General features: G+C 36.3%; 1 protein-coding gene across 1 annotated transcript in view; it reads left to right on the top strand.

Moving 5' to 3' along the window:
- Positions 1-5141, top strand: part of LOC107060750 (ankyrin repeat-containing protein At3g12360-like) — a 6763-nt gene extending 1622 nt beyond the window's left edge. The window contains exon 2 of the mRNA XM_015308980.1: positions 4546-5141. Coding sequence (XP_015164466.1) covers positions 4546-5141 — 596 coding nt within the window. The remainder of the gene's footprint in view (positions 1-4545) is intronic.
- Positions 5142-15527: the final 10386 nt, after the last annotated feature.

Genomic DNA, 15527 nt, shown 5'->3' with positions numbered 1-15527 from the left:
GACATGTTTTTACACAATTAAGCTCAATCTAAAAGAAAGGAAGTCGTAGCCTACCTTAAGGCCGATCACGCGATCTCCAAATCACGTTACCGGAGCTTTCCCTATTCGAACGACCTCGAAACACTACCTCGCTATAAAAAGTAGAGTCACAACGTTATTACGGTCATTTAGACACCAAAATCACAACAAACGAAGATGGGTCAATTTCGGGGTCAAAATGGGAAAAGTGGGACCCGCACTGGAAATTCTGGAATTAACCCAAAAAGTGGGTCCTAACCAGTTCCCCCAGCTCATGTCCCAACATGGGACACAATTCGGGGCTCGAGAATAACACAATATCAACATGCAACCAAAACCCAAATTTTCTCAAAAACTAGAAATGGGACAGCAGTTGAATCAGTATATTCACCAGAAACTGGAGGTCTACAGTGAAATGCGACAACATTACTACGTTCTCCTCAAAAAACCACTCAAGATAGACTCAAAAGTCACTGAAATCGAACCTAAAAAGGCTGAGAAAACAAGTCTCAAAATTTTCCAAAATCAAGCTCATAGAAAGGATCGTGGCAGCAGGTATTTTACGAAATTTACCTCAAACGGAGACCCCAAATCACTATCCGAGCTCGCCAACACGTTGTCCTCAAAAAATCTCACAACTTTGCCTTTTGAATCGCCCAAATCGGTTGACTGATGAGAGAGTGATGAGGGTTTGAAGTTTGGAAATATGTTGCTGTTTTTCTGCATTTATTGCAGATTTTCTGCAATAATTTCCAAAACTGAAAACTCCGACGGGGTGTTCCGATCTCGTTCGGAACCCCGTGCACACAAACGAGATATGCAATCATACCAAATTCGATATTTTGGACTCAACGGCACAGTCAAAATTTTCATCAGAGGTCATCTCGATAAAAAGTGGATCCCTCTTCCAAAACCTATTTTAAGTCAAAACTCACAAAAGGGCTTGGAAAGATATCAAAAACCTCGGGACACAAAAGAAAGGTCAATCTAGTCCAAACTCGACATTCCGGAGCTAACCGTACTGACGGAATTCTCATCCGAGCGCGTTTACTCAGAATGTTGACCAAAGTCAAACTTAGGCTTAAACTTAAAGCTAAAACGCCTAATCGCACCGACTCACACTGAAAACTTTGGGAGTTATGTCGACCATGCTACTAGCCTAAAATGACACTTCCGGAGCTGATGGAATCGTCAGAATTAGATTCCGATGTCATCTTCTTGAAATTTTGATCGAAAATGATCGTTCAAGGTTCATAAGCTCCAAAACACAAAAACTCGCACCAAGACCAAACGAACGACCAGGTGACCGAACTGTCAGTCCCAACAAGTCTTAAATAACTTGGGGTCTCTACAGGAATGCTCTAAATGACACACAGACGGAAAAACACAGAAATGACCTGGAGGGTCATTAAATCGTCACACCCCGAGCCTACACCCTGGGCGGGATTGACACTCGAGAATCATTGCTGGACCCAAGCGAACCCTTGGCCTGGCTTAACTCTTAGCGGAAGACTTAACTCAACATAAATGTACTTTAAAATTAAATTGAAAGTTCAAAGATAATTGAGAAAGTATTATAATTAAACATTCACTGGCCAAAGTGACAACTCAAGTCTCATGCGTAACTGAAATGGAAAGACTCAAGAACTAACATCAACTAACTGTCTATGAAGCCTCTAACAACTGAGATGGACGTCGGGACAAGATCCACGACATCCTAATGAACTAACTAATAAAACAATAAAAAGGGATCCTCCAGAAGTAAGGAGGCTCACCAACAACTCTGAAGCTCAACTGAATTAACGATGCGCTGGATGCTGATCCTGGTTAATTACCTGAATCTGCATCATAAAAAGATGCAAGACAACTGGCATCAGTACACAGGCATGAGAAGGGAATTCTAAAACAAGACGTAAGCTTGAAAGGAACTGAAAGAACATACATGGGCTCAACTCAACTCAATGTAACTCATTTCAATATAAAGCAATATAAAGAAAAACTTTTAAAACATGGATAACAACTATGTGTATTGAGAAATACAATACTAACTCAGTTGTATGCAAAGATACGATATAAACTCTATTTGTATATAAAAATACAATTAACTCTGTGTATATAAGAATACAAAATACTTTTGTGGGAGTTTCTCTAACCGACAACCATCACTTAGAGCTATGTGATAATACAACGTTTTGTCTCATACTGCTAGGGCCGTCCTATACCTTGCCGGGGGTATATAACCTAACTACTAAGTGGATCCACTAAGCTATGCTAAAAAGCACTAAGGAATCATCTAAAAAGTATGACCCTTTTCTACCCATGATGGCTACATGGTTTATGGGGGCTGTGAGTTGTCTGAACTCTCCCCCATATCGGTGCTCAATACTACTCCCAAAATATAACTAGCTCATATGTTTAAAAACATGACTTCTTTATGTGGTTTGAGATTATTGCTCAAAAACATAGCTCAAAGGCTCTCTTGGAAATCAAAGTTTACTCTCTTACTTAATTGTGAAAACATTTACTCTTTACTGAAAAATTAACTCAAAGGCTCTGTTGGAAATCAGTGTTTCCTTTCTTGTTTAAATGTGAAAATATTTACTCTTTAGGAATACATATAGTCTTGATATACTTTTTTGAAAAAATGAACTTCAACCTTTACTCTTTACTCAACTCAAAACTCAAGTCTTAAAACAAAGTTAAAACATTTGTAAAAGACTTTTGGAAGACTCTAAAAACTTCTCTTGACTTGACTCTTAACTTTCCTTGAATTTGAATTTATGAATTCAATATTATGATTCATGTTTATGGATGATATCATGATGTTTAGATGTACCTTAGAGTATAGAAATCAATTAGAAAACATAGGTACATTTCAAGGGAACTTAAACAGAAAGAAGTGGCAAAGGGTGGAAGGCCTGACAACCCTGGCGCCAGAGTCTGAACTGCAAAGCCTGGCTTGGGGTGCACTGGCTGGTGCGGCGCCCCAGAGGCCAAACTACAGAACCTGTTATGGGGCACTCTGAGTGGCGCGGCGCCCCACCCCCATTCCCTAGGTTTTGACGAATTCCTTGGTCGTTTTTCAACTCTAAGCTCTCTAGATTTGATTGGTTCCTTCTCCAAACACTTAGATTCGACTACATAACCAAAATATGCAAGAATCTACTCAAAACGACATCTAATTTCATGAATTTAAAACAAGAACTCCTCAACAACTTCAGCAATCAAGAACCTAATAGAAACTTCAACAAAATCCATCAAGAACTCAATTTCTATACTTTCAAAAACATACTTTCGCTGAATTAAATCATGATTGGTGCGTGCGTGAACGAACCCAACACTATGTGATCTCACATACCTTGTAGGGATCAATCTTTGGCGAAATCTACAAGCATAACTTCAAGAACTCGACAATTCCTTGTTTGTTCTCCTCTTCTTTTCTCTTCTCTCGAAATCCTAACTTATTTTTATGAAGTGTAAACTGAACCAAATCAGTTTAGACCCCAAATCAATTACCAAAAATGAATTTAATTAATTGGGTAGTGAAAAGACCATAATACCCTTTCAAAATCCGGTTTTTACTTTCCTTATCTAGACAACCCGACTTCAAACGGGCATATCTCCCTCATACAGACTCGAAATTGAGGAAACTTGGAGGCATTAGAAGGATAATTCAAAGATCTTTCCTACGGTATCTTGCAGCACATCTAAATCATCCTGAGCTAGGAGTTATGGTCGTTTGAAGTTAACTCAAAACTCATACTTAGCTTAACTTTGTCAAATTTTCCAAATTTGATTATTTCCAAAAATGGATTCTTTCTAATTCTAGTTCTTTCAAGTAACGAGGTATTACAACTTACATCGGTACCTATTGTCAATTTCATCGGGGGATGCGGCATACTATCAAATTCCATTAATACGCTTTCCTGACAATTCAACTTAATCCTCAGTTTTATTTCAATGAATTGACATACTAGTTTATTAAACATAACCTATATAATTCATTATCACTATTTGAACAAGATAACAACAAGTTAATAGATACATGTCATTTTCTGAATTAATTGACCCATCCAACAAAGGTTCAGATGATTTTAGCACAACAATTATATACATTACATTGACTTTGAATTGCTTACATATCTAAATACACGATTAAGAAATACATAAATACTCCAAATAGTCTAATTAAATAAACTACAACTCAATTAGGTATGATTTTAGTCACAACAATTATATACATTTTATTGACTTTTTCACCATAATTTGCTTGACATATTGAACTTAAAAAATCAAAAGAGAGCCACTTATTGATAACTAACATTTGTCTTACTATTTAATAAAACTGAGACTTGCTAATTCAAGAAGAAAACTCTCATCCTAAACAAGATAAACTGAACTCTTTTCTAAAAGAGTTGAATTTGAGATTTTTAGAGCTGAGATATTCCTTTATGCTGAGCACAACTTGATGAAAGAAACTAAAATCCAAACGATAAAAACTGAAAAAATTGCATAATTCGTTGGTAGAATTAATAGACATAAGGTTGAGGGAGGCTGCTAAAAAAGGAGATGTTCATCACTTGCAAAGCTTGATCAAAGAAGTCCCTTTTCTGCTCAGCACAGTTTCATTAGCAGGTAGTAATGAAACTCCTCTGCACATTGCTTGTTTGAGTGTCCATCTTGAGTTTGCTAAGGAGATCATTCATTTGAGGCCCGAATTTGCAAGAGAACTAAACCAGGATGGTTTCAGCCCTTTGCATATTGCCTCAGCAAATGGGGATATAGAGATTGTGAAGGAGCTCTTGAACATTGACCATAATCTATGCTTTCTCAAGGGGAAGCACAGAAGAATTCCCCTTCACTATGTAGTAATCAAAGGCAGAAAACATGTTATAAAGGAGCTTCTTGTGGCTTCTCCAGACTCTGCAGCAGAAGTGACTGCTCGTGGTGAGACTTGTCTTCATTTAGCTGTCAAGAATCATCAGTTTGAAAATTTCAAATTATTACTTGAGAATCTCAAAGAATTCAACAAGTATGGTCTTATTGTTCAAATATGTTACATAGAGTTGGTTAGCTGTTACATAGAGTTAGTTAGCTACAGTGTATTTCCTAATGTTAGTTAATTAGTTTAGTGTAGTTAATTGATGTCTCACTAATTAGTTACCTCGATTAATGTGTCAAGTAGAAAAGTTAGTTTTCCAGGCTATATAAGCTAGTGTAATGCCTCAATTGTAAAGAACTTCTTCTTCCAGATCAATGATATTCTCTTCTCCCCTTTCTCTCTAAATTCTGTCTATAGATACATTACTACAATGGTGTGTTCATCAACTCACATATTCTCATGGTATCAGAGCACAAGGTGCTGGATCTATAGAACAGGATTCCAGTGGAGTTTAGATCTCCTCTAGCTGGTTAATCTTGTGTTTGTTTCTTCTAGGCAAGTTCAGATCTCTTCTAGTTTGTTGCTTATGTATTGGTTTTTTGTTTTGAAGCTTGATAATGGCTGTCTTAAGAATCGATCAAAGTGATCCTCTGTATATTGGTCAATCTGATTCATCAGGAGCTATGTTGATTCCAAGTCGACTGGATCTGAAAACTATGGTGTTTGGAGCAGATCCATGAGGATTGCACTTTTAGGGAAGAGGAAATATGGTTTTGTAACTGGTGCCTGTACCAAGGCATTATACAAAGATGAGTTGCACGAACAATGGGAGACATGTAATGCCATCATCTTGTCATGACTGATGAACACTGTCAGTGAGGAGCTTCTTAGTGGTATAATTTATGCCACAACTGCATTCTCAGTTTGGGCAGATCTCAAGGAGAGATTTGATAAAGTCAATCGCATGAGGATCTACCAGCTGCACAAGAAGATCACAACACTCACACAAGGTACAAATTCTGTATCACATTACTTCACTAAGCTTAAGACTTTATGGAGTGAGTATGATGTTGTGACACCACATCCTAGTTGTACATGTCCTCAGTCTAAGGAGTATATAGAGCATCTTCAACAATTGAGATTAATTCAGTTTTTAAGTGGCTTAAATGAATCATATGATCAACCTCGTAGACAAATATTGCTTAAAAGAGTCACACATTCCTTAAATCAAACATATGCCATGATCATAGAGGATGAAATACAACATTCAGCATGCTTGGCCAATGTAGTTGATAAGTCAGACTCGATGGTGATGAATGTGAATAAGGCTCAAGGAAATGGGTTTTTTAAAGGAAGAAGGTGTGAGTATTGTCACTTCACGGGTCACACCAAAGACAATTGCTATAAACTGATTGGTTATCCAAGTGATTGGAAGTTGAGGAAGAAAGCAGGTTATGGTAATAAGAACACTACTGGTCGTTCTAGTGGTTATAGAGGAATGTCACCAACAACTAACAGCCAAAGGGCCACATATCCCAGTGGATTTAGTGGACAACATGTAGCCAACAATGTGTCTAGTGATTCCAACAACTCCTATGATCAATCTCAAGTAGCTTCAACCAGTCAAGGAGAAGAAGATAATGCACACTTAGCAAAGGCACAAACATTTACTAAAAGGGAGTATAAACAACAAACAACAACATACCCAGTGAAATCCCACTAGGTGGGGTCTGGAGGGAGTATAAACAAATACTGGATATATTGAACAAAGAGGAGCCAAGGCGAGTCAACATGACAATTGACAGGTATTACAACTTGCTTAATGTCAAAAAAAATTTCACAAGACTGGATTGTAGATTCTGGTGCAACTCATCACATCACAACACACAAACAATCACTGATCAAGAGTCATGAACTGAGTAAGTCACAGAAGAATCAGGTACATTTACCTACATGGGATAGAGTGAACATTAATCATACTGGTGAATCAGTTGTATTTGATAATGAAATTGTGAGAAATGTTCTACATGTGCCAAACTTCAAGTTCAATCTGCTGTCAGTGTCCAAGATCACAAGGGAACTGTCTTGCTTTGTATCATTTTATCCTGATTTCTGTGTTTTTCAGGACCTCTTCAATGGTAGGGTGAAGGAGATTGGTAAGGAAAAAGGAGGATTATACATGTTCAAAGGTGAATCAACAGTAAAGCAAGCAAAAACAGAACAATGTAATCAACAGGTAATGGCTGCAAGAGCAACAAGTCAAGATATCCAGCTTTGGCATCAAAGACTTGGACATCCTTCCCAACATATCATGAAGCATTTAAGTCTAGTTCATAGCAATAAAAGTGAAGTACTTACTAGTTGTCATGTTTGCCCACTGGCTAAGCAAACGAGACTTGTCTGTCCTAGTAGTAATTCTAAAGCTTCTGCTAGTTTTGATATGGTTCACATGGACTTATGGGGACCATACAAGACTCCTACCCTAGACAAGAAGCATTGCTTTATGACAATAGTAGATGACCATGGAAGATTTGTTTGGATTTACTTGTTGCAGTTAAAGTCTGAAACCATTGTAGCCATAAAAGTTTTCCTTTCTATGATCAAGACTCAGTTTGGTGCACATATTAAAGTTGTAAGATCTGATAATGGTACTGAATTTTTTAATTCTCAATGTATTCAACTGTTTCATGATCTGGGAATACTTCATCAAAGTATTTGTCCACATACACCACAACAAAATGGTGCGGTGGAAAGAAGGCATAGGCATATTCTTAACATAGCCAGGGCCATCAGGTTTCAATCACAGTTACCTATTAGATATTGGGGATATTGTATCAAGGCTACTGTGTATTTGATGAATAGATTGCCCTCCTCAACCATTGCAAACAAGAGTCCTTATGAGCTTCTTCATTCCAAAATTCCAACACTTTCCCATCTAAAGGTCATAGGTTGCCTATGTTATGCTTCAGTATTGCCTAAGGGTGATAAATTTGCAGAAAGAGCTATTTTTACTATATTTCTAGGATATTCAAAATTGCAGAAAGGTTATATACTGTTGGATATCAAGTCAAGGAAGTTCCTTGTGAGTAGAGATGTAGTGTTCCATGAAAATATCTTTTCATTTTCTGCAAAGGAGATGCACACAGATCTTTCAAAGGATGTCTATGACTCTCCATTAGAAGTTATTGATACTTCCATCCTAGATTATAAGACTGATGCTACTACAGACACATAATTTCATCATGATGCGGATGTTACTAATGCTCTTATTGCCACTGAGGTTGCAGAAATCCCTACTACAAGTGTCTCTATCAGTAATCAACCTGTTAGAAGGACTTCAAGGAGTATCAAAGAGCCTGTTTGGATGAAGGACTATGCAGGGAAGAAGCAAAGTAGCACCAGACATCCAATAGAAAATTCTCTTAGCTATGACAAAGTTACACCTTGTTATAAAGTTTTTTTGAGCAAGTTCTCTGACTGCATTGAACCAAAACACTTTTATCAGGCTGTCAAAGATGATAAATGGATTCAGGCTATGCAACAGGAGATCAAGGCTTTAGAAGAAAACAACACCTGGATAGTGGTTGAATTGCCTAAAAGGATGCATACTGTAGGTTCTAAGTGGATTTACAAGATAAAATACAAGGCATATGGTGAAGTGGAAACATTCAAAGCTAGGTTGGTAGCTAAGGGATACAGTCAGCAGGAAGGCTTGGACTATCATGATACATTCTCGCCAGTTGCTAAGATGGTAATAGTCAGGTGTGTAATTACCTTAGCTGTATCAAAAGGATGGATTATTTACCAAATGGATGTCTATAATGCCTTTCTTCAAGGTGATCTAAAAGAGGAAGTATACATGGAAATGCCTGAGGGTTTCAAAAGGTCAGGAAAGAACAAAGTATGCAGGTTGCTTAAATCCTTATATGGGCTTAAACAAGCATCCAGACAATGGAATTTGAAGTTAACTAATGCTTGGGTTGCTACTGGTTTCACTCAAAGTGCCCATGACTAATCCTTATTCACTCTGATCACTGGGAGTAACACCCAAATGATCACTGAAGCAAAAGAACATTTACACAGGCAATTCAAGTTGAAAGATCTTGGTGAACTCAGATTCTTTCTTGGCATTGAGATATTAAGATCAACAGAATGGGTAATTTTGAATCAAAGAAAATATATATTGGAACTTATCTCTGAAGCAGGCCTGACAGGTGCTAAACCTGCTTCTACCCCTATTGAGTCTAATGTGAGATTAACATCATTAGAATATGATCTAACAAATGGTCATACTGGAGATGAAATACTTGAAGACATTACAGCTTATCAAAGAGTAGTTGGGAAGCTACTGTATGCCACCATCACCAGACCTGATATCAGCTATGTCGTGCAAACTTTAAGTCAGTTTATGCAATCCCCTAAGAAGTCACATTGGAAGGCAGCAATTAGAGTGATTAAATACCTAAAGGGTACAGTTGGTCAAGAAGTCTGGCTACAATCTAAAGCTGCTACCACTTTGTCATGTTGGTGTGATTCAGATTGGGCTACTTGCCCAAATACTAGGAGGTCTATTAAGTTTGGAGAATCCTTGGTGTCATGGAAATCAAAGAAACAACAGACTGTTTCCAGAAGCTCAGCTGAAACTGAATATAGAAGCATTACTTCAATTGTGTCTGAAGTTACTTGGATGTTGGGGTTGTTTACTGAACTAGGTGTGCAGATTCACATGCCTATTACTATGTTCAGTGATAGCAAATCAGCCATACAGCTAGCAGCAAATCCAGTCTTCCATGAAAGAACGAAACATATTGAAATTGACTACCACTTCATCATAGACAAGATCAAAGCAGGAATCATTGACACTGTCTATGTTCATACTCAGCATTAACTTGCAGACCTACTAACGAAAGGGTTGAGCCAAGCTCAACATTCATACCTTTTAGGCAAGCTTGGTGTGCTTAATATTTTGCACCCTTTAGCTTGAGGGGGTGTGTTCAAATCTGTTACATAGAGTTGGTTAGCTGTTACATAGAGTTAGTTAGCTACAGTGCATTTCCTAAAGTTAGTTAATTAGTTTAGTGTAGTTAATTGACGCCTCACTAGTTAGTTACCTCGATTAATGTGTCAAGTAGAAAAGTTAGTTTTCCAGGCTATATAAGCCAGTGTAATGCCTCAATTGTAAAGAACTTCTTCAATGATATTCTCTTCTCCCCTTTCTCTCTAAATTCTGTCTAGATACATTACTACAATGGTGAGTTCATAAACTCATATTTTCTCAATAAACAAGAAGGATAGATATCCAAGGAAACACTGTTTTGCATCTTGCTACGTCAACTAAGCAATTCGAGGTAAGTATCTTCATTATGCCTCTTTTATCTGATCATATCAACTTTTAAAGTTCAATAACAGATAAGAGAAATGATCATCTAGGTTGTTGATCTATTACTCAAAGAAAATTTTGTTGCTAAAGACACTATTGAGGCGAATTCTTTGAACAAAGGAGGCCTTACACCTTTGGAAGTACTACTTAAGGAATCCGGAGATAGAGATATTGAGGAAATTCTAACAACATCTGATGCTGTATCTGCTGAAAACTTGCAAGTTTTAGTTGTTCCAGTTCAAGATCAACAATCCAGCAGAGGACAAACAAGGGACGATGGGCCTCGATCTAATGTTAAGAAGCTTCACGATTTCTTCAAGTACAATAAAACCCGAGATTGTCCAGGAAAAGTAAAGAGACACTATTCTTGTGATAGCCATTCTAATTGCAACAGCAATTTATCAAGCAGGTATTAATCCACCAGGAGGCGTATGGCAGGACACTTACTCGCCTGACGACAATAACAACAGTAGTACTAGTCATGATGGCATAGTAGTGCCCCTGCGACATTTCACAGGACAGTCAGTAATGGCTACCAGCAATCCTGTTTCCTATGGCTTCTTCTTGGTTTTCAACTCCCTCGGATTTTTTGTATCCCTCCAAGGGATAAATTTCCTTACAGACCGATTTCCTTTGCAATTAGAACGGCAAGTCTCACTTAGTGCCTTGGCGATAACCTATAATACTGTGATACTTTCCATAATACCTTACTAGGGACTTCGTTTCTTCTTTGTCATCATTATCATAGTCTTTTTAGGACTGTTTCCCGTCATTTCAATGATGTTGAGAAACTATTGCAGGAAACCTAGAATCTTGTCATGATTTATAAACTAGACAGCTACTTGAACAGCATCTTCCTGTATTTTCTTCTTCTTTTGAGGTTCAATCAGCAAGTGTTGAGATTCTAAATAAAAAATTACTTATGAGATTTATTACCATCACTTTTACTTGATCGCTTTTATATGGACTTACATGAAAAAATAGGTTGACGTGTTGTTTTCTTGACGCTTCCATAGCATTTTACTATTAAACAAACTCTCAAATTTTGAACTACCTGTGTCAAGTCTGAATTCAAGCACTCAACATTATTCTATACTAGTTTTTGGGTACACGCGTGTAGCCAAGTGTACCCATTATTATAAATTTAGGGGTTGTTTGGTAGGCCGCATTAGAAGAAATAGTTCATGTATTATGTATGATATTATTTAGTACTATGTTTGGTATGAAGTTGAGCCTGTGCATAACAAATCCATGAATTAGTTATACATCCTACATGGTATTATAGGATGTATTACTGATACCTTGCATGTGGAGGTATTAGTAATGTTTTATTAGGAAAATATTATTTGGACGGTTTAAGAGTCGCCACTTAATTTTTTGAAGGGAAATTAAGAAAATCGATTTTTTTCAAAAGATTAAAACAGAAATCTAATGAAAAATATTAAAAGAGGTTTGAGGTTCATATTAACATTTCGGGAAGGGTTTGAAAGCACCCGAAATGCCCGCTAATACACGGTTATCCGACGATTCGTTATTTGGCTAAAACAACTTAGTTTGACTTTGCAAATTTGAACTATTTAGTTAGTTAGGACCATTTTAAGGGAGAAAAGAAAATATTGAAATATTATCTAAGCGAAATATTTTGTAAACTTATTTATTTATTCATTTATTAAGTCAAGTAAAGACGAATAACTTAGTTAAGTGATTAATTCGAAATGGGCGTCTTTCGGAGATTTGAACTTTTTAAACCTTAAGATTGATTCTAACAAATAAACACGTAATAACAGTAAAATAGATAGGGAAAGAAAAAAAATGGGCCCAAGTCTGGATCTGTCCGCCTGGGCTAGTACTTGGGCCTATTTTCGTTTTGGGCCTTTGGTCCCATTTCCGCCACCTTTGTACCTGTCCTAATAACTAACAAATAATAATAATTCCAATAGATAGGCAAAGAAAAAAAATGGGCCCAAGTCTGGATCTGTCCGCCTGAGCCAGTACTTGGGCCTATTTTCGTTTTGGGCCTTTGGCCCCATTTCCGCCACCTTTGTACCTGTCCTAATAACTAACAAATAATAATAATTCCAATAAAATGGGCTTAGTCCCAAAAATAACAAAATACAAATTTCTTTCGTGTGAAAGTGGGCCTTTGGTCCAATCTTTCATTTCTCTTCTGCTTCGAATTTTTCCGACTCTGACACCTGTATGTCAATTTTTATAGTTGGCTGACTCGAAAGAGGGGAAATTGAGCCTTTATGGCTCTCTCGAAATGTGAGAGGAATGTGACTGGAGTTCATAGAGAACTCGGGCAGATTCCACATGCAAACACAAAATGGATATTAGTAAGTAAGAATCAAATAAAACAGAATTTATATGCTACCATATTTATTCTAGAATTTTACGTACTACCATATTCTAATGGTTATCTACTACGATATTTTAATATTTATCTACTACCATATTCTAACATTATCTACTACCATATTTTAATATTTACATACTACCATATTCTAATATTTACATACTACCCACTCAAAAATAAGATGAAACGCGAAGGCCGAGAAAGCACTAAAATCCCAAAAAACAATCCATGATAAACCAATATTTAGCTCATTATTAACGGAATGCTCACAAACATCTTTTCATTTTTCACCGACAGTAAACTCCAAACAATAAAGAAAGATGCATATTATAATTTAACATTCTTGAGAATATTAAAATAATAATAATAATAATAATAAATAAAATAAAATAGAATTAAGAAAATAGATAAAATAAAATAAAATCAGATTATATGACACTTAAAATGAAATTAACATCTTTGTTCCTATACGAATCATCCCAAAAATATTAATACGGCGAGACAAAATAAGAGACGAACTTTCACATTTTTTTTAATTTTTAGTTCAAGTAAGGGAATGAAGTAAGAATAGTTGTGTTTCAACACTCAGAAACAGGTCAAGAGAGTACCGTGATGAACTACACAAAAGACTCTAAGAATCGGGTAATAATACTCCGAACAAATGGACAGGAAGCATGACAAAAATAGACAACGTCAGAGAGAACAAGACTTAACAATGATCACTAAATGAGCTATAAAATAACAAGGAGAAACATGGATGAGAGAACCAACATGAAACCAACGAGTCAAGGTTTAGCCGACTACTATGCTAAACAAACATGAATAAAACCAAATACAACCTCCATATCAACTATTTCATATTTATTTTTTAGATTCTGCCTTATTTCGAAAAGGAAAGAGATAATATTATAGCAGCAGAGTGGAAGAGACCTAATATCTGGGCCGTGGAAGACAAGAAGACATAGATTCATACATTGAAACAAAATAAAGAGAAAGCAAGCAACGAAATAAACTCAAAACAGAGAAATACCACCTACGAAATGGTTAAAGAAGATTTTGGATCAATGCTTAAGAGTAAATACCAGAATCATTTAAAGAAGAACATAACGTATCAAATCGTCTAGAGCTTAATATCAAGCAAATAGCAAACAACATATGGCCAGTAGCATCGCACTGGAATACAGATAAACGAGGAAGGTATCACGAATGAGAGAGTTCTACCTTATTTCGTGCAGCGAAATGGGGACAGCGCGAGCGGAGACGAACTTCCACGATCACAAAAACTCGAGAAGCAATTAGGAATTTAGAGCAGAATAGTCGAGCCTAATCTTTGAAACTAAGTCCTCCTTGTGTTTCCTTAAAGTGTATCTTATATCTATTTTTTGCTATTTTTCCTTAAAGTGTTCGGTGTATTTTTTTTTACTTTTTTCAAAAAAAATCCCCCTAATACTGAAACGAAAAAAGGAATATATAGAAGGACATTAGGGTTGGCGAATTGGGGGGAAAGCGGGTGAAAATCGAATAGGAATCAAGGGTCCCAAAAATTCAAACTTCAAATTCCTTTCACCACTTTGGGGAGACACCTTTTCCTTGCCATTTCAACCCATTCCGGAAGAGCAAAGGGGAGAAAACGCGTGTCTGCTGCCTGCTGCGATTTTGTACAAACTGAAAAGGACGTCTGAAGAAGAAGACAAAGAAAAACAGAGTGCTGCCTGGCTATGCGTATTGCACTGATTCACGCGTCTCTTCACGCCGTGATGATTTCCGTGAACTCGCTGATGTTCATCCTCGCGTGAGGCGCGTACAGGCGTTGTTTGGAATTGTCGTCGACATCTCTGAGTTGCCGCGTCGGTGCTGAAGAAAAAGAAGAAGAAGAAACGTGGGTCTGGAAAAGGACTGTGGGAATATTGTATTGTTGTTAATGGGTATTTGGTATGTTGGGCTGGAAATTTTTGATAAGTGGACTGCTGTACGTACGTATTATTTGGGAGAATTGGAATTGAGAATAAGAGTAAATTGGGCCGGTTTATGGGCTAAAAAAAAGAGTGGGCTGGGAATTGGGAGGAAATGGGAGTGGGTCGGTTGGGCTTGGGAGATGGGTATTTGGAATTGGAAAAATAAGATGGGTTATGGGAGTTGGCAAATGGCTTGATTTGGTTTAAAAGAAAAAGTTCTATCGGATTTAAAAATTAGCTAAATTTAATAAACTAGCGAATTCGACTACAAATTAAATAAGAAGAATTAATATTACTTAATTAACGAGCTTCTTAATCTTAACGAAATAAAATAATTAACTTAATTATAAACTAATTACTTTAACAATATAAATGACTAAATAACCAAATATTTAAATAAAGCTAAAATCCTTTCGAGGCAATTTTCAAACATTCGTAAAATATACTAATTAGACACATAATTATATAATAATTAACTTAATTATAAACTAACTAATTAACTCAAAATTGTAAACTATTAGATAACTAAACAAACTAACCAAATATCTAATTAAACAAAATCTTTTTGAGACGATTTTCCAATATTTATAAAATACACTAATTATATACATAATTATATAAAAGACATATTATCATTTAAGAAATTATAACAAGTATCAAACTATTTGAAATGACTCGCAAATCATTCTATTATATTTATTCTTTTTTCAAAATTTCTAAAATTAATTACTTTAAATCATTTGAAAATTAAGAAGCTCGAAATTAATTATTATCGGAGAGGGTCAAAATTAGGTGTCAACATAGATTAGTTCCTTGGGAGGAATCAATGTATTTCTCAAAGGTACTTATTTTAAATAAATTAGACTATCTCCAACCCATCTTTATTTTACTCTCCATTCTCTATATTTGGAGAGTAAAATAGAGAATGCCCTCTCC

This window comes from Solanum tuberosum, unplaced genomic scaffold (assembly GCF_000226075.1).
Source record: "Solanum tuberosum cultivar DM 1-3 516 R44 unplaced genomic scaffold, SolTub_3.0 scf00095, whole genome shotgun sequence".
In the NCBI taxonomy this organism is placed as follows: Eukaryota; Viridiplantae; Streptophyta; class Magnoliopsida; order Solanales; family Solanaceae; genus Solanum; species Solanum tuberosum.
This window is presented reverse-complemented; position numbering and strand designations above follow the sequence as displayed.